The 22209-nt window shown below is 39.1% G+C and overlaps 2 protein-coding genes across 2 annotated transcripts in view; both read right to left on the bottom strand.

Annotated features, from left to right (window-relative positions):
- LOC310731622 (B-cell receptor CD22-like) overlaps window positions 1-4322 on the bottom strand; it is a gene marked incomplete at both ends in the record, with an annotated part of 35863 nt that extends 31541 nt beyond the window's left edge. Inside the window, 4 exons of the mRNA XM_083551282.1 lie at window positions 1889-2158; window positions 2259-2477; window positions 2565-2801; window positions 4274-4322. Of these exons, the coding sequence (XP_083407408.1) occupies window positions 1889-2158; window positions 2259-2477; window positions 2565-2801; window positions 4274-4322 (775 nt within the window). The remainder of the gene's footprint in view (window positions 1-1888; window positions 2159-2258; window positions 2478-2564; window positions 2802-4273) is intronic.
- Window positions 4323-6198: 1876 nt separating this feature from the next.
- LOC310731621 (B-cell receptor CD22-like) lies at window positions 6199-21602 on the bottom strand (the record flags this gene model as incomplete). Its single annotated transcript, XM_083551281.1, has 6 exons — window positions 6199-6268; window positions 6385-6486; window positions 19166-19400; window positions 19501-19719; window positions 19807-20043; window positions 21554-21602. The coding sequence occupies 6 exons, from the start codon at window positions 21600-21602 to the stop codon at window positions 6199-6201; spliced, it is 912 nt and encodes a 303-aa protein (XP_083407407.1).
- Window positions 21603-22209: the final 607 nt, after the last annotated feature.

The following is a 22209-nucleotide window of genomic DNA, read 5'->3' as shown; positions in this document are numbered from 1 at the left end:
CCTAATATACATCATGAGTTTTTTGTACATTCGCATGTTTTCAGTAAAAGTTGCAATAATTCGTTTAGTTTCTTGCTCTGTAACTCCTGATGTTTACTCTACAGCACCATACAAAGGATCAATCTTGCACACAGACTGAAAGGATACAGCAACAACATAATCGCACAGAAAAACAGTCAAAAGAGCTGAAATATATGAGAAGTTTACCAGTCAGTAACACGAGGATTGCAGCTGCTGCTGTAATGTTTCTCGCCATTCTGCCTTCAGACAGACGTCACTTAAAGATCCACCAGGTGTTGAATTTAATGCAAAGATTTCCTTGGAAATGCTTTCAAGAAATGCTTTCAAGAAATCTTACACTTTTAATAAACAATAACTTTCTCACTTAGTTTGTTCCTCCTTCACCCGTACTGTATTTGTGAGCACCAGCAGTAAAGATTGTGATTATCAGTCTGTTTCAGCTCAGTCTCTTCCCCTTTTGATGCATTAAACAGAAATACATACGGTTAACACCCCTTTATTACTCTGTCTTTCTTTCTGTTGTGCTATGAAATGGCGTCTCTATAACTGATTTGATTTTCAGAATTAAGGTTGGAATATTTCAAATATCATGAGAACGATTTAGTGATACATTAGCAACCATGTATCTAATAACATCATAACAACCACCAATAATATTATGGCATCCAATGAGAAAGATGCCAGCAACCCCTGGAATACAGAGGTAGCCAAATTGGTTAGCATAGCAACTAGCTAACAACACCATGGAAAGCACCTGGAATATTATGGCAACCAACAAGCAAAATGCTAACAAACCACGGATATACTTTAGGAAACACCTAGCAATAACCAAATCTGTTTAGCACAGCAACCACCTAGCAACACCATAGCTTACACAGCCTCATCATCAGACATAATATTAAAAACAATGATTATAATTTAAAAAAGACAGAATAAGTACAAAACTTGTGACTAAGAATGTAAAACTACCCTTTGGCTCTCAATTCTAACACTTGCACTGTTTGAAACACAGTAATTAACTGAATCAGAAACAGATGTCTAGGGGGCTTAAAACTGGGTAAGGAACAGCCGAACTCTGCTACAAAGGTGAGGTTGTGGAAGACAGTCTCATGTTGCACGTCATACACCTTTGCAAGATTACGTATGTCTGAGATCAAATCAATTTCTCTTCCTCCATAGGCGTGAAAAAGTCTAACTCAGATGTATTTATGTGTGCAGAGCTCTACAAGTGTTTTGCCAGTCGAACTCGTCTGTAACAGTTTCTCCAACCAACCAATCAGACCAACCAATCAGAGGACGGAAAAATGCTGACGCTATTCTGGGCCAGCGAGCTGCCCTGTGAGGCAAATATGAACTCTGATTGGTTAAAGAAACAGACCAATTTCTAATATTCTCTAAGGTAAAAAGGCCAGCAGTACTGATTCTGAAGGCTCTGGGCAGATTAGATTGACATGGCAGCACATAGAGGCTGAAATCTGATTGGACAAAAAGTCTAACATCCTCATACACGTACTGAAGCAGTGCAGCCGAGAGAAACGCTACGAAAATGAAGAGAATAAACTGTTGGGAATAAATTATAAGAATTTCATGGAACAAATATTAGAATTTAGGTGGTAAATGTAGGTCAGTGCTTCTGATAGTGTTTAGGCCAGAAGAGAAGGCTTTGATGGCCCTGATGGCCCACCACTGGTAAAACCTCTGCAAAGAACTAATAATTAATAACTACATTGCACCCAGTATATGGACTTTTCACTCAGTAAACACAACTAGTAAAACTTTACGTGTGTATAAACAACTTGGAGATATGCTGATATATGAAAATAATCTTTCAGCTTCAGGGTGAAGCTACAGTACACATGACACTTACCTAACACATTCAGGTGTACAGGTGCAGAGTTTTGCCGTCCCAGCTGGTTGTGAGCAGTGCAGTAATAGAGTCCATTGTGATTGGTGTTGATGTTGCTGATGCTGTAATTCTGGCTTGTTGTCAGCAGTGTGTCTGTAGATTCTATCTGCTTAAACCAGGAGTAGGTGTGAACAGGAGGGTTTGCATCACTGCTACAGCTCAGAGTCACTGAATCCCCCTCCATTAGGTCTCCAGATGGATGAACCACTGCTCTGGTGTTTTTAGGGGAATCTGTATAGAAATACAACAACTAAATCTGCTAGTGTTGGTTCAGGATCAGCATTTGTTATATAAAAATACTGTGTTTGAAAAAAGGTAAATCCACACTTACACACTGGAGAAGATCGGAGACTGTCGTGGCCTTCAACAGCACAGCTGTAACTGACCTCACCACTGACTGCAGCTACAGAGCAGGAGGCAGATTTACTCTCATTCACCCGCTGTCCGTTCTTGTACCAGATGTAAGTGGGATTGTTAGACAGAGTGCAGGTGGTGTTACAGCTCAGCTCCATGTACTGATCAGTCCAGTCTGATACTGTAACCTTCAGATCTGCAAATTATAGAAAGTATGTGAGTAATTACTTTGCTCTCTATTCACTTTATTTAGTAAATATATACTTGTATAACTGTACATCACCTGTAACAGACAGAGCGACTCCAGGTTCTCCAGTGTAATCACCTCCATCAGTGTAGAATCTGAATCTGTATGTTTGAGCATCTGTCTCTCTCAGGTTAGTGATTCTCAGACTACAGTTATTCTGAGAGTTCTGTGTGTACTGCACTCGGCCCTGATGCTCCTCACCCTTTCTCACATCTACAGGATCATCATCAGCCTTCTGTTTAATGAACCACACTGATGTTCTCACTGTGTGTTCTGCAGGGTGCGTATAAGAGCAGGAGAGATCAACCGATGTGCCTTTCAGAGCACACACATGATCAGGAGTGTAATTCACACGCCAACGCGCCTTACTCATTACACCTGAAACATATAGAGAGGTAATAACTGTGGGAGGATCTTCTTTTGAAGCCTGGCATCCCATAATTATCATCTAGTTCTGGTCATAAATGTAGTTAAAACAGAAGATATTGAGTTTAATTTCGAAAATTAGGTGTCTTGTCAATTTTATTGGAAACTTGAGAGGGATGAATCTGGACAGATTTACTCTGACACTTACACACTGGAGGAGAGCGACGTTCACTCTCATACGCCCTACAGGAGTAGCTGCCTTCATCATGTAGACTAGTCGAGTCGAGGACAATGAAGTTATCATATGTAGTTTTTAACTTTTGGCCATTCCTGTACCAGTTGAAATTGTATGGACTGAGACTGCAGGTGAAACTGCAGGTCAGTTTTACTTCTCTCTGTCCTTCAGGTTTAGGCTCCACCTTCACCTGCAAATCTACACACAATAATGTACAAAAACTCTGTAAATACTAAAGACTTGTTATATATCATATTATACTGCAAAGTCTACATGTGCATTATTACCTGTAACAGTTAGATGAACTCCAGATGGCGCTGATATCCAGTCACTGCTTTGTGTTTTAAATCTAATGTTATAAACTCCAGAGTCACTCACACTCACATTTTTCACTGTCAGCGCACATTCAGATGTCCAGATTATAACTCGTCCTGAATATTGTGGATCTTTACTCAGGTCTTGTGGTTCTCCTTCAGAGCTCTGGACTCGATACCACTCTTTCTGTGTGACACTGGAGTGATCAGGATTTGTAAATGTACAGCGGATTTTTACTGAAGATTCAGTAACAGCACAGAAACTCTGAGTGGGGAAAGTTACACTGGGCTGAGCCTGAACTCCTAGAACATAAAACACACACACACACACACACACACACACACACACACACACACACGCACACATATGAAGCAGAAATTAAAACGATGACACATACACTGATCAGGAAGGGTGTTACTTTAAACTTCACCACTGATGCTGCTGTTTTTAGTCACACAGAGCGATTGTACCAAAATCATGTGAAAATGACATGTAAAAATAGATCTCAGTTTGAAACAGTTTACAAACTTCCTCTTGGTTTGAAGAATATAAACAGTACAAATAAACTCACACAGATGAAGAACGGTGGAGGATACTAATATATTGTTGTGTAAAATACATGCCTAATATACATCATGAGTTTTTTGTACATTCGCATGTTTTCAGTAAAAGTTGCAATAATTCGTTTAGTTTCTTGCTCTGTAACTCCTGATGTTTACTCTACAGCACCATACAAAGGATCAATCTTGCACACAGACTGAAAGGATACAGCAACGACATAATCGCACAGAAAAACAGTCAAAAGAGCTGAAATATATGAGAAGTTTACCAGTCAGTAACACGAGGATTGCAGCTGCTGCTGTAATGTTTCTCGCCATTCTGCCTTCAGACAGACGTCACTTAAAGATCCACCAGGTGTTGAATTTAATGCAAAGATTTACTTGGAAATGCTTTCAAGAAATGCTTTCAAGAAATCTTACACTTTTAATAACTTTCTCACTTAGTTTGTTCCTCCTTCACCCGTACTGTATTTGTGAGCATCAGCAGTAAAGATTGTGATTATCAGTCTGTTTCAGCTCAGTCTCTTCCCCTTTTGATGCATTAAAACAGAAATACATACGGTTAACACCCCTTTATTACTCTGTCTTTCTTTCTGTTGTGCTATGAAATGGCGTCTCTATAATTGATTTGATTTTTAGAATTAAGGTTGGAATATTTCAAATATCATGAGAACGATTTAGTAAAACATTAGCAACCATGTATCTAATAACATCATAACAACCACCAATGATATTATGGCATTATATATATGGCACTTGCACAGTTTTAAACACAGTAATTAACTGAATCAGAAACAGATGTCTAGGGGGCTTAAAACTGGGTAAGGAACAGCCGAACTCTGCTACAAAGGTGAGGTTGTGGAAGACAGTCTCAAATTGCACGTCATACACCTTTGCAAGGTTACGTATGTCTGAGATCAAATCAATTTCTCTTCCTCCATAGGCGTAAAAAAGTCTAACTCAGATGTATTTATGTGTGCAGAGCTCTACAAGTGTTTTGCCAGTCGAACTCGTCTGTAACAGTTTCTCTCTGACCAACCAATCAGAGGACGGAAAAATGCTGACGCTATTCTGGGCCAGCGAGCTGCCCTGTGAGGCAAATATGAACTCTGATTGGTTAAAGAAACAGACCAATTTCTAATATTCTCTAAGGTAAAGAGGCCAGTAGTACTGATTCTGAAGGCTCTGGGCAGATTAGATTGACATGGCAGCACATAGAGGCTGAAATCTGATTGGACAAAAAGTCTAACATCCACATACACGTACTGAAGCAGTGCAGCCGAGAGAAACGCTACGAAATGAAGAGAATAAACTGTTGGGAATAAATTATAACAATTTCATGGAACAAATATTAGAATTTAGGTGGTAAATGTAGGTCAGTGCTTCTGATCGTGTTTAGGCCAGAAGAGAAGGCTTTGATGGCCCTGATGGCCCACCACTGGTAAAACCTCTGCAAAGAACTCTGTGTGTGTGTGTGTGTGTGTGTGTGTGTGTGTGTGTGTGTGTGTGTGTGTCTGTACAGTACAGTATATACACTCTACCAGTCAAAAGTTTGGACACACCTTTTTATTCAAAGGTTTTTCTTTATTTGTAATGTTTTCCACTTTGTGTATTAATATTGAGGACATTGAATTTATGCCAAATGTGGAATTATCTGGTCAATACAAATGTGTTAATTAACCCAGACTATGCTTTCTATTTATTCAAAATAAATACAAACTCTGAAGAAAAAACACAATGAATAACAAAGAAACAACAAGCAAAATGAAACATGGATCAAGGGTACAAAACCATGGAGAAGAGAAAAAAGTTGCAACATACGCTGAGTCTAAATACAAGTCTTAATTATCCACAACAGGATTCAGGTGCACAAAGAGACATGTGACAGGGCCCCTTAATGTGCAGTGGCTGATAGGAAATGTAGTTTGTAACAAAAGAAATAATAAAAAAAAATTTTACATTTATAAAAATTATAATGGAACTAAAACATAAATGTAAAATAAATATATATTATGAATCTAAATTCCCTTAAAAAATTTTTTTTACCTGAAAATAGATTTCTTAAGGTAAAGGTATACTTTTAAAGCACTACAACACACTACTGAAGCATAAATACTGCTGTTCTGATGAAATGCCAAAGACGTTCTTCTTCTCCTGTTCAGTTTAAATACAGAAAGTATTTTGTACATCTGTCTCAGCTCTTGCTTTTTCTGGGGACGTGCTGGATTTTGCTGTAGATCAGAGATGAATCATCTGTCATAAGCCTATGGAACAAAAAGAGGTGACTTAAAGACACGAATAATGCACATCTAATCAGTCAGTTAATGAAGTAGCCTGAGCAGCAGAGTTAGTGTTGGTGTAATGATAATGATTTGCTCACTGGGTGGCAGCAGTGCTCCTACGAATATTCACAGCAGCGTACTGAACATTCTCCTCATCTGTGGTGTCTGGAGGAAGTCTGGGTGACCGAGACCGTCCCTGGCTGTGGGATTGTTTAAAAACAGACACGTATTTATACACAGGATGATACAGTCCACGCACACACACACGAACACGCACACACATATTGGGGAGAAAGCTGACCTAAAGTGTTTCCTGTTTAGACAAGAGGATATACCAGCCCAGATAAGACTCTCTGTTTACCTTACCGACTAACATGGTAAAAATCCTATAGACACTGAACGGACAAAGGAATGTGTGTGAGATAGTGTGAAAACAGTTTTAACACTAACAATGGCCACTTTAAATCATTTATGATTTAGCATCACACACCAAAACATAGGATGTTCATCCTGGGAACAGAACCTGTGACATAAACTGCCAATTGAAAGATATTCCATTTCATTCTTTTCCTACATGCAAATAATCCTTCATCATCACCACTCAAATCAAGGCCTTTATGGCCTGTCTTACCATCGTCATCAACATACATAGTACAATTCCAACAACATACAAGAATCATTCCTAAAACAAAATAGTGTTCAACACTCGTAAACAAATTCTTAATCTTTTCCAAAAACTTTGTTCAGCAGTTGTTTCACGTTCTCCAAGACATCATGAGACCATTGTTTCTCATTGTTTGTTCAGTATGTCTATTAACAGTGATATAAGGTATAGATAACAGTTTCTTCTCTGAATAATGTATTCAAAGAGAATAAAAAAATTCGGAGTCTAGTTACATCTATGCACATATAGTTATAGAATTTAGACCTAGAGCGAGTATCAGGGTACGCTAAACTAAACAGTCAAGTGAGTTTGATCTTCACCCCGGAGGTGGCCCCCTTTCTACTAAAAAGAAAAGATCTTTCCGTGGGCTCTCAACTGTTTCAGCCCTGAACACTCACTTAGGCTGGCTTCTTAGGCCAACAGACCAATTAATGCATAGATTAAGTGGGTGCTGTTTAGATCAGATTAGTTTTGTTCGAGACAGGGTTAGTTTTGTTAAAGATAGGGTTATTTTCATTTCTGTGAGTATTACCGAGAGAACAACAGTCCAATTTTGGCCTGTTTCAATGCAGGCTTCAGTAATACGTCTAATGGTTCTGTTTGTTCTCTCTACCACTCCAGCTGACTGTGGGTGATAGGGAATATTAAAATAACAATCAATTGCTAAACTTTTAGCCAAAAGTTGTCTTACCTTCGAAGCAAAAGGTGTGCCGTTATCAATTTCAATCACACTAGGAATACCAAACCTAGAGATGATCTCTTTTGTTAATATTTTAATAACAGTTTTAGCATTCTCTGTCGCACATGCAAATGCTTCTGGCCACTTAGTGAATCTGTCAACTATAACCAACAGGTACCTCAAATTTCCTACAGGTGGCGTATGTGTAAAATCTATGGCCACTTTGGCAGGGAGTTGAACAGCTTTTAATAAGTCGCCTATGAGATTAAAATGTGCTATGGGCTTTCCATCAGCTGTTTTAAAGTCTCTTTGCTTCCATGTTTCAGCAAAATCATGCACAACACCATAAGCATCCTTAGAATCAGTGTATAAAGTCACTACTTTACCTTTAGACAACTGACATGATCTTGTAAGTGCGAACAATTCTGCAGCTTGTGCCGATGTGTATGGGAATGATTTAGCTTCAACTATTACATCAGGTAAACTTAAAACCGCATATCCACATAAATACACACCAGAAGGTTCTGAACATGAACATCTACATATAAGCAATCCCCCTCTTCCAGGGCCGTATCTAAAAGATCGGGCCTACAAGAGGTCTCACGTTCAATTTGTCTAAGGCAATCATGTGCGCCATCAAAACCATCTAAGTCAATATCGTCTAGCAGATCACGCAGAGCTTCTACAGCTGAATGCGGCTGAGAAGAAGGCATAATAGTTAAGTTTTCCATTACCAAGAGTGTAGTTTCATAACCAGATCTACGTTGTGCTGTCATATGTTGTTTGTTGAGGTCGTATAAATTAGCTGTTACCTGATTTGAGGTGTACAGTATTAAAGGCTGTGACAGCACCGTTTTCTCAGCATCCCGGACCATCAGAGCCGCAGCAGCCACTGCACGCAAGCACGAAGGCAACCCTTGTGCTATGTTGTCTAAAAATTTGGAAAGATACGCAACAGGGCGATATCTGTCACCGTGTTCCTGGGCTAGGATCCCCGCAGCCGTACCACCACGTTCGTGCACATAAAGGTGAAAAGGCTCAGCATAATTCGGAAGACCCAGAGCTGGAGCAGACTGTACAGCCTTCTTGAGGGCAGCAAAACTGTCAGTCATTTCATGAGACCACAGAATGAGATGTGATGGAGGAGCTTTGTGAGCAATAGCACTATGCAAAACTTTATCATGCTGTGCGCAGTCAGAGATCCATGCTCGGCAGTAGTTCATCAGTCCCAAGAAGCTCTGCATCTGTTTCACAGTCAGAGGTCTTGAAAACCTAGTCACAAGCTGTACTCGGTCCTGTGACAAGGATGTCATCTGCGTATTGATGAATGCAGGTTGTTTCCGGCAGGTGGATATCAGCCAAAGTTCAGTGCGCTACAGCGGAGAATACGGCTGGCGAGTCAACAAAGCCTTGAGGAAGACGTGTCCAGGTGAATTGACGTCTCCTATAGGTAAAAGCGAAAAGCGGCTGCGTCTCTGAGGCCAAAGGGACACTGAAAAAAGCAGAACAAAGATCAATCACAGTAAAAAATCCGTGAGTTGCTGGTATAGAGTCAACAATGGTAGCTACTTCGGGCACCAAAGGAGCTAACGGAATAACTCATTTATTAATCTCACGTAAATCTTGTGTTAGCCTCCAGCATTTTTGATCTGCCTTTAAAACGGGATTAATCGGTGTGTTACACGGTGAATGTGTCTCGATCAAAACACCTTGTGACAATAAATTGTCAATAACAGGAGCAATGGCAACATTCTTCTCTTTCGACAATGGATATTGTTTAACAAAAATCGGATGGTGTGTTTTCATGAGTGGATGATACGGTTTTACCTGGATTAAACCTGCCTCATCTTTGTGAGAGGCCCATAATTTAGGGTTAACTTCACCGAAACTTGGTTCATCAGGCACGACTTCTGTACTACCCTGAAAGAAATCTTCCAGATGTGGCTGTGGCTCAGTTGAGAGCATGAGGACAGAAGGAAAGACAGTGAGACATTGGTTTAAAAAAACAGAATTTCCATTCCCATTTTGTGCATCGCATAAAGGCGAGTTTGGAATTATTGTAAAGCTATCATATAAATTTGTACCAGTCGGTGTCATCACAGGCAAAAGGTGAGTTACAGGACATGAAATTGGAACTCTATCTATTCCCTAATAGATGAACTTTCCCTTTTTCCTAGGACCTCCTCCTTGAGTTTAGTGCTAAGGCTGGAATGCACCACTTCCTGTTGCAGTGCAGAGCATAAAGGGTTAACTTAACCTGAAGCATAGCAGAAACCTCAAGCAGCATGTAAATCTCTATGGAAAAGTATCTAGATGTGACACAATTTCACTCCATAATGCCAAATGATCTAAATAAGGATTAGTCCAAAAACCAGCACTATTCCTATACACAAAATCTGTGGTATATTCTTCCGGCAGTAAGCGAGAAATGTTATGACCCATCTTCTTTACACAGAACAAAGAACAGACACACAACACTTAATACACGGACAATACACAAAACACATAACACTCAGACAATACAGCTGCGCAGGCACCAGGGAGATCACAGTCTTCAAACAAAAAGGTAATCCAGTCTCTCCAATTGGATCACAAATTTTGTAAATTAGGAGAAAAAAATAGACTTTAAAGCCAAAACAAGATTGAAGTCTTTTAAAAAATTGTATAGTCTTTTCAAAATGTCCGTTTCTCTTTAGTTCCTTTTCTCTTTAGTTCCTTTTCTCTTTTCTCACTTTTTTGTTTTTTTCTTAAAACAATTAATTTTTCATCTATCTATTTTTTTTCGGGCATATAAAAAATGATCGTGGATTCTTTTGGATACTTCAGACAATATCGCCTATATTAGACAGACCGTAAAAAACGTCTACTAATCTTGCATCTTACATCTAAGGTGAGGAAACCAATGTCGCGACGAAATCATCCCGCAAGGAAATTATCATTAATTAAAAAATTAATGCATAACCAAGACACGAACACACATGCAGCCTTATTAGCTGGCAAACGGGACAATCACCGCAAACAAGGGAATACATTAAATTCTACCTTGATGCGTGATCTCCCTCTGGATATTGTCGGAAAGTATCTCGCTTCTGACACCAAAACTGTTAGATTTTTATCATGCCCAAAAACGAAACTTGGAGAGATTTTCCATACGACCTGTGATGCTCCGTAGTGCCTTTCTGATATCAGGGAAGGAGAAATACACAGCACACAGAATGTGGCAAAATGTTCCTCTTCAGTTTATTGCAGGTGGCAGACACGTATTTATACACAGGATGATACAGTCCACGCACACACACACGAACACGCACACACATATTGGGGAGAAAGCTGACCTAAAGTGTTTCCTGTTTGGACAAGAGGATATACCAGCCCAGATAAGACTCTCTGTTTACCTTACCGACTAACATCCTATAGACACTGAACGGACAAAGGAATGTGTGTGAGATAGTGTGAAAACAGTTTTAACACTAACAACTGTGTTTAAAAAAAGGTAAATCCACACTCACACACTGGAGAAGATCGGAGACCCTCATGGCCTTCAACAGCACAGCTGTAACTGACCTCACCACTGACTGCAGCTACAGAGCTGGTGAATGAGTGTCATTCTTGTACCAGATGTAAGTGGGATTGTTAGACAGAGTGCAGGTGGTGTTACAGCTCAGCTCCATGTCCTGATCAGTCCAGTCTGATACTGTAACCTTCAGATCTGCAAATTATAGAAAGTATGTGAGTAATTACTTTGCTCTCTATTCACTTTATTTAGTAAATATATACTTGTATAACTGATTCAGCAACAGCACAGAAACTCTGAGTGGGGAAAGTTACACTGGGCTGAGCCTGAACTCCTGGAACACACAACACACACACACACACACACACACACACACACACACACACACACACACACACACACACAACAAAACAGAAGCAGAAAGTAAAGTAATGTCTTGTGCACTGACAGGGAAGTATAATCAGTCTTAAGTGCTGCTGCTGCACTCAGTCACACATAGTGAGTGAAAAAAAAAGTTGTGAAATTGACAATAAAAATAGAACTCATTTTAAAACTTCCTCTGGGTTTGTAGACTCTAGAACTGCAACAAATAAACTCATGCAGTTCAAAAACAGTGCAGGATACTAACACATTATAGTTTGTACAGTAATACATGACTAATACACATATGATTTAACATACGTATGTGATCTTTTTATTTCTGGCTCTATACTGTACCTCCTGATGTTTACTCTACAGCACCCTACAAATGATCTTTTCTACATACAGATGTTTCTGAAAGGATGCAGTAGTGACACAGAAGCACAGAAAAACAGTAGAAAGAGCTGAAATATATGAAAAGTTTACCAGTGAGTAACATGAGAATTGCTGCTGCTGCTGCTGCTGTAAAGTTTCTCGTCATTCTGTGAAAAACGCTGACATCAACCTTTAAACAGCTCATACTGAGATCCACCAGGTGTGAAATTTAGTCCAAAAATATCCTTAGAATTACAATATAAAACTTTCTTACTCTTTTAATAAACAATAACTGCCTAAATCAGCCTATTCCTCTTTCACTCATGCTGCACTCGTCTCTGTACGACACGTCCAGTTATGACTCGGAATATGAATGATGCGTTCACACCAGCATTGTGTGAACCACGCCAACGTGTTTAAGCCTCCTCTTTACTTTTAACCCTATAAAAAAAGTCATTCAAGTTTCATTAATACCACATTCCTACTCGATTTTTCTTTCTTCTGAGGTAAAAAAAACACTGTTACTTTTAATTCTTTGATAATGTCTAAATGTGATGATGTTAATGTTGTGATGTAAATGTACATTTTGTTATAATGTTTAGTAATGGATATTTGTCTTAATCAAGCTACAAGTACAGGAATGAAAGAAGCCAAGAGAAGTCCATGCGATTTGACCATAATCAGTTATTCCTAAGCTATTTCTAGCGCCCTCCTGTGGCCGTTTTAGACAACTTATTTTTTTTATCCCAAGTCATGGCGAAACTAAATTGTAGAATTTTTTTGTAAATCACATGCTCATTGCAAACTATTGGAGAAAAAGAAACCACCAAATCAAGTCTGTTTTATAATCAATTAAGATTCTGGTATTTTAAACTCTCCTTGTCGTGTTCGACACACACCAGTTTCACATACAGAGGTATTATACATAATAATAGTAATAGCATTTAACAGTCAACAGTCAGTCCTATAGAGTCTAATACAGATAATTTCTTAAAAAAATTTATATTTTTTTACCACATGTTAATATGTTAACATATATGTTAAGAATATTATATATAAATATTTGTTGGGGCGTGGGTTTTTTCCCTGTTTTTATGAGGAAGTTCAGGGAAGTTTTAGCTCTTGTGTGGTTGCTTGCTGCTGAAGGCAGGGTCAGTGGGAAAATCCTGATAATTTGTTGGTTTTTAATTGCAAGTGTGTTGGTACAGGATGAGAGTGGTCAGTGAAGATTTGCACATGTCCTACCTCAAGGTCAGAAGCTTCATAGTCTCTCTGCACAACAATGGTAAAGAGAATGACCTCAGTCAGTCACTGGACACTGCATGAGCATGAGAATGAGAGAAAAGGATAAACACAGGTAGGAGGACCAGAGAAGATGTTCACTGTGAGGGGTTTTGCTGCCACACTTCACTGTTCTTGTGCTCTTGTGCTCTCCACAACAACGAGGATGCTGAAGTGACACTATTATTTTACAACTCGGATGGGAGTTGTGCCACGAGTGTGCACAGTCTAGAAGTATTGAAAAACATGTTTGTAACCCATTTGAATAACGAGCAGCCAACAGATTTAGCATAGCAACCACATAGCAACAACCTATGAGCCTCAAGCACACAATGATATCATTTCAGTCACAAATGCTAACATGTTTATGCTACTAACATGCAGAGGAAATTGTCATTTCTTAACATGATTTGTGACATTGATTTTGAGAAATATAAAAAGTTTATATTACATATTATTCTCTGAACTGCATTTAACTATTCCTGCACCTGAATAAAATAATTTCTGTTTTATGCATCTACTGACAATTTATATACTTAAAATTCATGCTTGTATTACAATTAAAATAAGGAACATATACTCTTTTGTTTGATTTAATTTCCTTTATGAGACGGTTAGGACTTGAACCAGGGACAATGGCTTCATAGTCAAACCATCTATAAGATGTGGCTCAGAGGGGCATATGAACCTAATCAGAGATAGACTCAATGAAAAGGTGGAAGGTTTCATAATGTATTTATTATAAAGTAAAAAACAAGAATAAACAAAGAAGACAAGAAATAAAATATTAAACTGAAAATCTTCTTAAAGAAGTCAAGAAGAGTTGTCCCAATGACTTTTTCTAGAAAAAAGCAGAGAAAAGCAAAATATATTAAAAACTTTAAAAGAGGCAACTTGAAACAATGCTGGGGACACAGGAAACAAAACACTATCAGTAGACCATACAACATTAAGAAGCAAGTGAAAAACTACCACAAAGAAGGACCTTAAATAGACTGTGGGAGATTGGGAACAGGTGGAGACAATTGAGCATTTGGAAAGGGCAAAGGCGACATCTGGTGGTAAAAGGAAATAACTACAAAAACAAAACCCCCTAAATCCTGAGACTTGATATATAAACTCATACTCAGTCTGGTGAAGCAGGTACACTTACCGTCAGGGTGTCTTAATTAAGGACGTGGCTGCAGGGTTCGGTGTTGGCTCTTGACAGAGCTCTTAATATTCTAAATGGAAAAGATTACAGAATGAAGAATGTAGTATGTGTGTTGCTAACACACACACACACACACACACACACACACACACACACACACACACACACACACAAACAAAGACTGTGTACATACTTGTAGAGTATCATAATCTGGAGACATCGTCGTGAGCTGCAGTGTTGTGTACGTGTCGCCTTCAGGTGCCGGAACCCTCTGAGAAAAATAAACAAAATTTTCCAATCTTATTTTATTTACTTTATAGGATCTAGAGTTTGATAAAGATAAAGACATCAATTACAACGGTCTCTCAGTACCTGAAAGTCAGTGTCTCTGTTTGCTATTCTCTTCCTCCTATTCACACAAATAACATAAAACACGGCTCTTCAATCTGTTCTTGTTTCATTCAGATATTTATAGAATAAAATAGTTCAGTTACTCACATAATGACCAGAACAGCAATAAGAAGAAGGAGAAGCAGAGTAGGAACGAGTGCAGCAGCTCCCCATGCAACATGGAGCTTCCACACCTCATCACCTGAGGGAAAGAAAAGCTTTTATTACAGGTACAGAGACAAATATATTTTACTGCAGCAATGAAATCATCAAATCTTAATAACTACATTGCACCCAGTATATGGACTTTTCACTCAGTAAACACAACTAGTAAAACTTTACACATGACACTTATGTAACACATGCAGGTGTATGGGTGTAGAGTTTTGACGTCCCAGCTGGTTGTGAGCAGTGCAGTAGTAGAGTCCACTGTGTAGGGAGCTAATTTTACTGATGCTGTAATTCTGGTTTGTTGTCAACAGGTTGTTTGTAGCTACTCTTTGCTTAAACCAGGAGTAGGTGAGAACAGGAGGGTTTGCATCACTGCTACAGCTTAAAGTCACCGAATCAACCTTCACTAGACTTTCAGAGGAATGAACCACTGCTATGATGTTTTTAGGGGAATCTGATCAGAAATACAACAACTAAATCAGCTGGTGTTGGTTCAGGATCAGCATTTGTTTTATAAAAATAGATGTACTGTGTTTAAAAAAAGGTAAATCCACACTCACACACTGGAGAAGATCGGAGACTGTCGTGGCCTTCAACAGCACAGCTGTAACTGACCTCACCACTGACTGCAGCTACAAAGCAGTAGGCAGATTTACACTCATTCACCCGCTGTCCGTTCTTGTACCAGATGTAAGTGGGATTGTTAGACAGAGTGCAGGTGGTGTTACAGCTCAGCTTCATGTACTGATCAGTCCAGTCTGATACTGTAACCTTCAAATCTGCAAATTATAGAAAGTATGTGAGTAATTACTTTGCTCTCTATTCACTTTATTTAGTAAATATATACTTGTATAACTGTACATCACCTGTAACAGACAGAGCGACTCCAGGTTCTCCAGTGTAATCACCTCCATCAGTGTAGAATCTGAATCTGTATGTTTGAGCATCTGTCTCTCTCAGGTTAGTGATTCTCAGACTACAGTTATCCTGAGAGTTCTGTGTGTACTGCACTCGGCCCTGATACTCCTCACCCTTTCTCACATCTACAGGATCATCATCAGCCTTCTGTTTAATGAACCACACTGATGTTCTCACTGTGTGTTCTGCAGGGTGCGTATAAGAGCAGGAGAGATCAACCGATGTGCCTTTCAGAGCACACACATGATCAGGAGTGTAAGTCACATCCCAACACGCCTTTCTCATTACACCTGAAACATATAGAGAGGTAATAACTGTGGGAGGATCTTCTTTTGAAGCCTGGCATCCCATAATTATCATCTAGTTCTGGTCATAAATGTAGTTAAAACAGAAGATATTGAGTTTAATTTCGAAAATAAGGTGTCTTGTTAATTTTATTGGAAACTTGAGAGGGAGGAATCTGGACAGATTTACTCTGACACTTACACACTGGAGGAGAGCGACGTTCACTCCCATACGTACTACAGGAGTAGCTGCCTTCATCATGTAGACTAGTCGAGTCGAGGACAATGAAGTTATCATATGTAGTTTTTAACATTTGGCCATTCCTGTACCAGTAGAAATTGTATGTACTGAGACTGCAGGTGAAACTGCAGGTCAGTTTTACTTCTTTCTGTCCTTCAGGTTTAGGCTCCACCTTCACCTGCAAATCTACACACAATAATGTACAAAAACTCTTTAAATACTACAGACCTGTTATATATCATATTATACTGCAAAGTCTACATGTGCATTATTACCTGTAACAGTCAGATGAACTTCAGATGGCGCTGATATCCAGTTACTACTCTGTGTTTTAAATCTAATGTTATAAACTCCAGAGTCACTCACACTCACATTTTGCACTGTCAGCGTACATTCAGATGTCCAGATTATAACTCGTCCTGAATATTGTGGATCTTTACTCAGGTCTTGTGGTTCTCCTTCAGAGCTCTGGACTCGATACCACTCTCTCTGTGTGACACTGGAGTGATCAGGATTTGTAAATGTACAGGGGATTTTTACTGTAGATTCAGCAAGAGCACAGAAACTCTGAGTGGGGAAAGTTACACTGGGCTGAGCCTGAACTCCTGGAACACACACACACACACACACACACACACACACACACACACACACACACACACACACACACACACACACATATGAAGCTGAAATTAAAACGATGACACATACACTGATCAGGAAGGGTGTTACTTTAGACTTCACCACTGATGCTGATGTTTTTAGTCACACAGAGCGATTGTACCAAAATCATGTGAAAATGACATGTAAAAATAGATCTCAGTTTGAAACAGTTTACAAACTTCCTCTTGGTTTGAAGAATATAAACAGTACAAATAAACTCACACAGATGAAGAACAGTGGAGGATACTAATATATTGTTGTGTAAAACACATGCCTAATATACATCATGAGTTTTTTTTACATTCGCATGTTTTCAGTAAAAGTTGCAATAATTTGTTTAGTTTCTTGCTCTGTAACTCCTGATGTTTACTCTACAGCACCATACAAAGGATCAATCTTGCACACAGACTGAAAGGATACAGCAACGACATAATCGCACAGAAAAACAGTAAAAATAGCTGAAATATATGAGAAGTTTACCAGTCAGTAACACGAGGATTGCAGCTGCTGCTGTAATGTTTCTCGCCATTCTGCCTTCAGACAGACGTCACTTAAAGATCCACCAGGTGTTGAATTTAATGCAAAGATTTCCTTAGAAATGCTTTCAAGAAATGCTTTCAAGAAATCTTACACTTTTAATAAACAATAACTTTCTCACTTAGTTTGTTCCTCCTTCACCCGTACTGTATTTGTGAGCACCAGCAGTAAAGATTGTGATTATCAGTCTGTTTCAGCTCAGTCTCTTCCCCTTTTGATGCATTAAAACAGAAATACATACGGTTAACACCCATTTATTACTCTGTCTTTCTTTCTGTTGTGCTATGAAATGGCGTCTCTATAACTGATTTGATTTTCAGAATTAAGGTTGGAATATTTCAAATATCATGAGAACGATTTAGTGATACATTAGCAACCATGTATCTAATAACATCATAACAACCACCAATAATATTATGGCATCCAATGAGAAAGATGCCAGCAACCCCTGGAATACAGAGGTAGCCAAATTGGTTAGCATAGCAACTAGCTAACAACACCATGGAAAGCACCTGGAATATTATGGCAACCAACAAGCAAAATGCTAACAAACCACGGATATACTTTAGGAAACACCTAGCAATAACCAAATCTGTTTAGCACAGCAACCACCTAGCAACACCATAGCTTACACAGCCTCATCATCAGACATAATATTAAAAACAATGATTATAATTTAAAAAAGACAGAATAAGTACAAAACTTGTGACTAAGAATGTAAAACTACCCTTTGGCTCTCAATTCTAACACTTGCACTGTTTGAAACACAGTAATTAACTGAATCAGAAACAGATGTCTAGGGGGCTTAAAACTGGGTAAGGAACAGCCGAACTCTGCTACAAAGGTGAGGTTGTGGAAGAAAGTCTCAAATTGCACGTCATACTCCTTTGCAAGGTTACGTATGTCTGAGATCAAATCAATTTCTCTTCCTCCATAGGCGTAAAAAAGTCTAACTCAGATGTATTTATGTGTGCAGAGCTCTACAAGTGTTTTGCCAGTCGAACTCGTCTGTAACAGTTTCTCTCTGACCAACCAATCAGAGGACGGAAAAATGCTGACGCTATTCTGGGCCAGCGAGCTGCCCTGTGAGGCAAATATGAACTCTGATTGGTTAATGAAACAGACCAATTTCTAATATTCTCTAAGGTAAAAAGGCCAGTAGTACTGATTCTGAAGGCTCTGGGCAGATTAGATTGACATGGCAGCACATAGAGGCTGAAATCTGATTGGACAAAAAGTCTAACATCCACATACACGTACTGAAGCAGTGCAGCCGAGAGAAACGCTACGAAAATGAAGAGAATAAACTGTTGGGAATAAATTATAAGAATTTCATGGAACAAATATTAGAATTTAGGTGGTAAATGTAGGTCAGTGTTTCTGATAGTGTTTAGGCCAGAAGAGAAGGCTTTGATGGCCCTGATGGCCCACCACTGGTAAAACCTCTGCAAAGAACTAATAATTAATAACTACATTGCACCCAGTATATGGACTTTTCACTCAGTAAACACAACTAGTAAAACTTTACGTGTGTATAAACAACTTGGAGATATGCTGATATATGAAAATAATCTTTCAGCTTCAGGGTGAAGCTACAGTACACATGACACTTACCTAACACATTCAGGTGTACAGGTGCAGAGTTTTGCCGTCCCAGCTGGTTGTGAGCAGTGCAGTAATAGAGTCCATTGTGATTGGTGTTGATGTTGCTGATGCTGTAATTCTGGCTTGTTGTCAGCAGTGTGTCTGTAGATTCTATCTGCTTAAACCAGGAGTAGGTGTGAACAGGAGGGTTTGCATCACTGCTACAGCTCAAAGTGACTGAATCCTCCTCCATTAGGTCTCCAGATGGATGAACCACTGCTCTGGTGTTTTTAGGGGAATCTGTATAGAAATACAACAACTAAATCAGCTGGTGTTGGTTCAGGATCAGCATTTGTTATATAAAAATACTGTGTTTAAAAAAAGTTAAATCCACACTTACACACTGGAGAAGATCGGAGACTCTCGTGGCCTTCAACAGCACAGCTGTAACTGACCTCACCACTGACTGCAGCTACAAAGCAGGAGGCAGATTTACTCTCATTCACCCGCTGTCCGTTCTTGTACCAGATGTAAGTGGGATTGTTAGACAGAGTGCAGGTGGTGTTACAGCTCAGCTCCATGTACTGATCAGTCCAGTCTGATACTGTAACCTTCAGATCTGCAAATTATAAAAAGTATGTGAGTAATTACTTTGCTCTCTATTCACTTTGTTTAGTAAATATATACTTGTATAACTGTACATCACCTGTAACAGACAGAGCGACTCCAGGTTCTCCAGTGTAATCACCTCCATCAGTGTAGAATCTGAACCTGTATGTTTGAGCATCTGTCTCTCTCAGGTTAGTGATTCTCAGACTACAGTTATTCTGAGAGTTCTGTGTGTACTGCACTCGGCCCTGATGCTCCTCACCCTTTCTCACATCTACAGGATCATCATCAGCCTTCTGTTTAATGAACCACACTGATATTCTCACTGTGTGTTCTGCAGGGTGCGTATAAGAGCAGGAGAGATCAACCGATGTGCCTTTCAGAGCACACACATGATCAGGAGTGTAAGTCACACGCCAACGCGCCTTACTCATTACACCTGAAACATATAGAGAGGTAATAACTGTGGGAGGATCTTCTTTTAAAGCCTGGCATCCCATAATTATCATCTAGTTCTGGTCATAAATGTAGTTAAAACAGAAGATATTGAGTTTAATTTCGAAAATAAGGTGTTTTGTCAATTTTATTGTAAACTTGAGGGGGAGGAATCTGGACAGATTTACTCTGACACTTACACACTGGAGGAGAGCGACGTTCACTCTCATACGCCCTACAGGAGTAGCTGCCTTCATCATGTAGACTAGACGAGTCGAGGACAATGAAGTTATCATATGTAGTTTTTAACTTTTGGCCATTCCTGTACCAGTCGAAATTGTATGGAGTGAGACTGCAGGTGAAACTGCAGGTCAGTTTTACTTCTTTCTGTCCTTCAGGTTTAGGCTCCACCTTCACCTGCAAATCTACACACAATAATGTACAAAAACTCTGTAAATACTACAGACCTGTTATATATCATATTATACTGCAAAGTCTATGTGTGCATTATTACCTGTAACAGTTAGATGAATTCCAGATGGCGCTGATATCCAGTTACTACTCTGTGTTTTAAATCTAAAGTTATAAACTCCAGAGTCACTCACACTCACATTTTGCACTGACAGCGAACATTCAGATGTCCAGATTATAACTCGTCCTGAATATTGTGGATCTTTACTCAGGTCTTGTGGTTCTCCTTCAGAGCTCTGGACTCGATACCACTCTTTCTGTGTGACACTGGAGTGATCAGGATTTGTAAATGTACAGCGGATTTTTACTGAAGATTCAGTAACAGCACAGAAACTCTGAGTGGGGAAAGTTACACTGGGCTGAGCCTGAACTCCTAGAACATAAAACACACACACACACACACACACACACACACACACACACACACACACACACACACACACACACACACACACACACACACACACGCACACATATGAAGTTGAAATTAAAACGATGACACATACACTGATCAGGAAGGGTGTTACTTTAGACTTCACCACTGATGCTGCTGTTTTTAGTCACACAGAGCGATTGTACCAAAATCATGTGAAAATGACATGTAAAAATAGATCTCAGTTTGAAACAGTTTATAAACTTCCTCTTGGTTTGAAGAATATAAACAGTACAAATAAACTCACACAGATGAAGAACGGTGGAGGATACTAATATATTGTTGTGTAAAATACATGCCTAATATACATCATGAGTTTTTTGTACATTCGCATGTTTTCAGTAAAAGTTGCAATAATTCGTTTAGTTTCTTGCTCTGTAACTCCTGATGTTTACTCTACAGCACCATACAAAGAATCAATCTTGCACACAGACTGAAAGGATACAGCAACGACATAATCGCACAGAAAAACAGTCAAAAGAGCTGAAATATATGAGAAGTTTACCAGTCAGTAACACGAGGATTGCAGCTGCTGCTGTAATGTTTCTCGCCATTCTGCCTTCAGACAGACGTCACTTAAAGATCCACCAGGTGTTGAATTTAATGCAAAGATTTCCTTGGAAATGCTTTCAAGAAATGCTTTCAAGAAATCTTACACTTTTAATAACTTTCTCACTTAGTTTGTTCCTCCTTCACCCGTACTGTATTTGTGAGCACCAGCAGTAAAGATTGTGATTATCAGTCTGTTTCAGCTCAGTCTCTTCCCCTTTTGATGCATTAAAACAGAAATACATACGGTTAACACCCCTTTATTACTCTGTCTTTCTTTCTGTTGTGCTATGAAATGGCGTCTCTATAACTGATTTGATTTTCAGAATTAAGGTTGGAATATTTCAAATATCATGAGAACGATTTAGTGATACATTAGCAACCATGTATCTAATAACATCATAACAACCACCAATAATATTATGGCATTATATATATGGCACTTGCAAAGTTTTAAACACAGTAATTAACTGAATCAGAAACAGATGTCTAGGGGGCTTAAAACTGGGTAAGGAACAGCCGAACTCTGCTACAAAGGTGAGGTTGTGGAAGACAGTCTCATGTTGCACGTCATACACCTTTGCAAGGTTACGTATGTCTGAGATCAAATCA

Source organism: Silurus aristotelis (assembly GCF_946808225.1).
Source record: "Silurus aristotelis genome assembly, chromosome: 9".
Classification (NCBI taxonomy): Eukaryota; Metazoa; Chordata; class Actinopteri; order Siluriformes; family Siluridae; genus Silurus; species Silurus aristotelis.
This window is presented reverse-complemented; position numbering and strand designations above follow the sequence as displayed.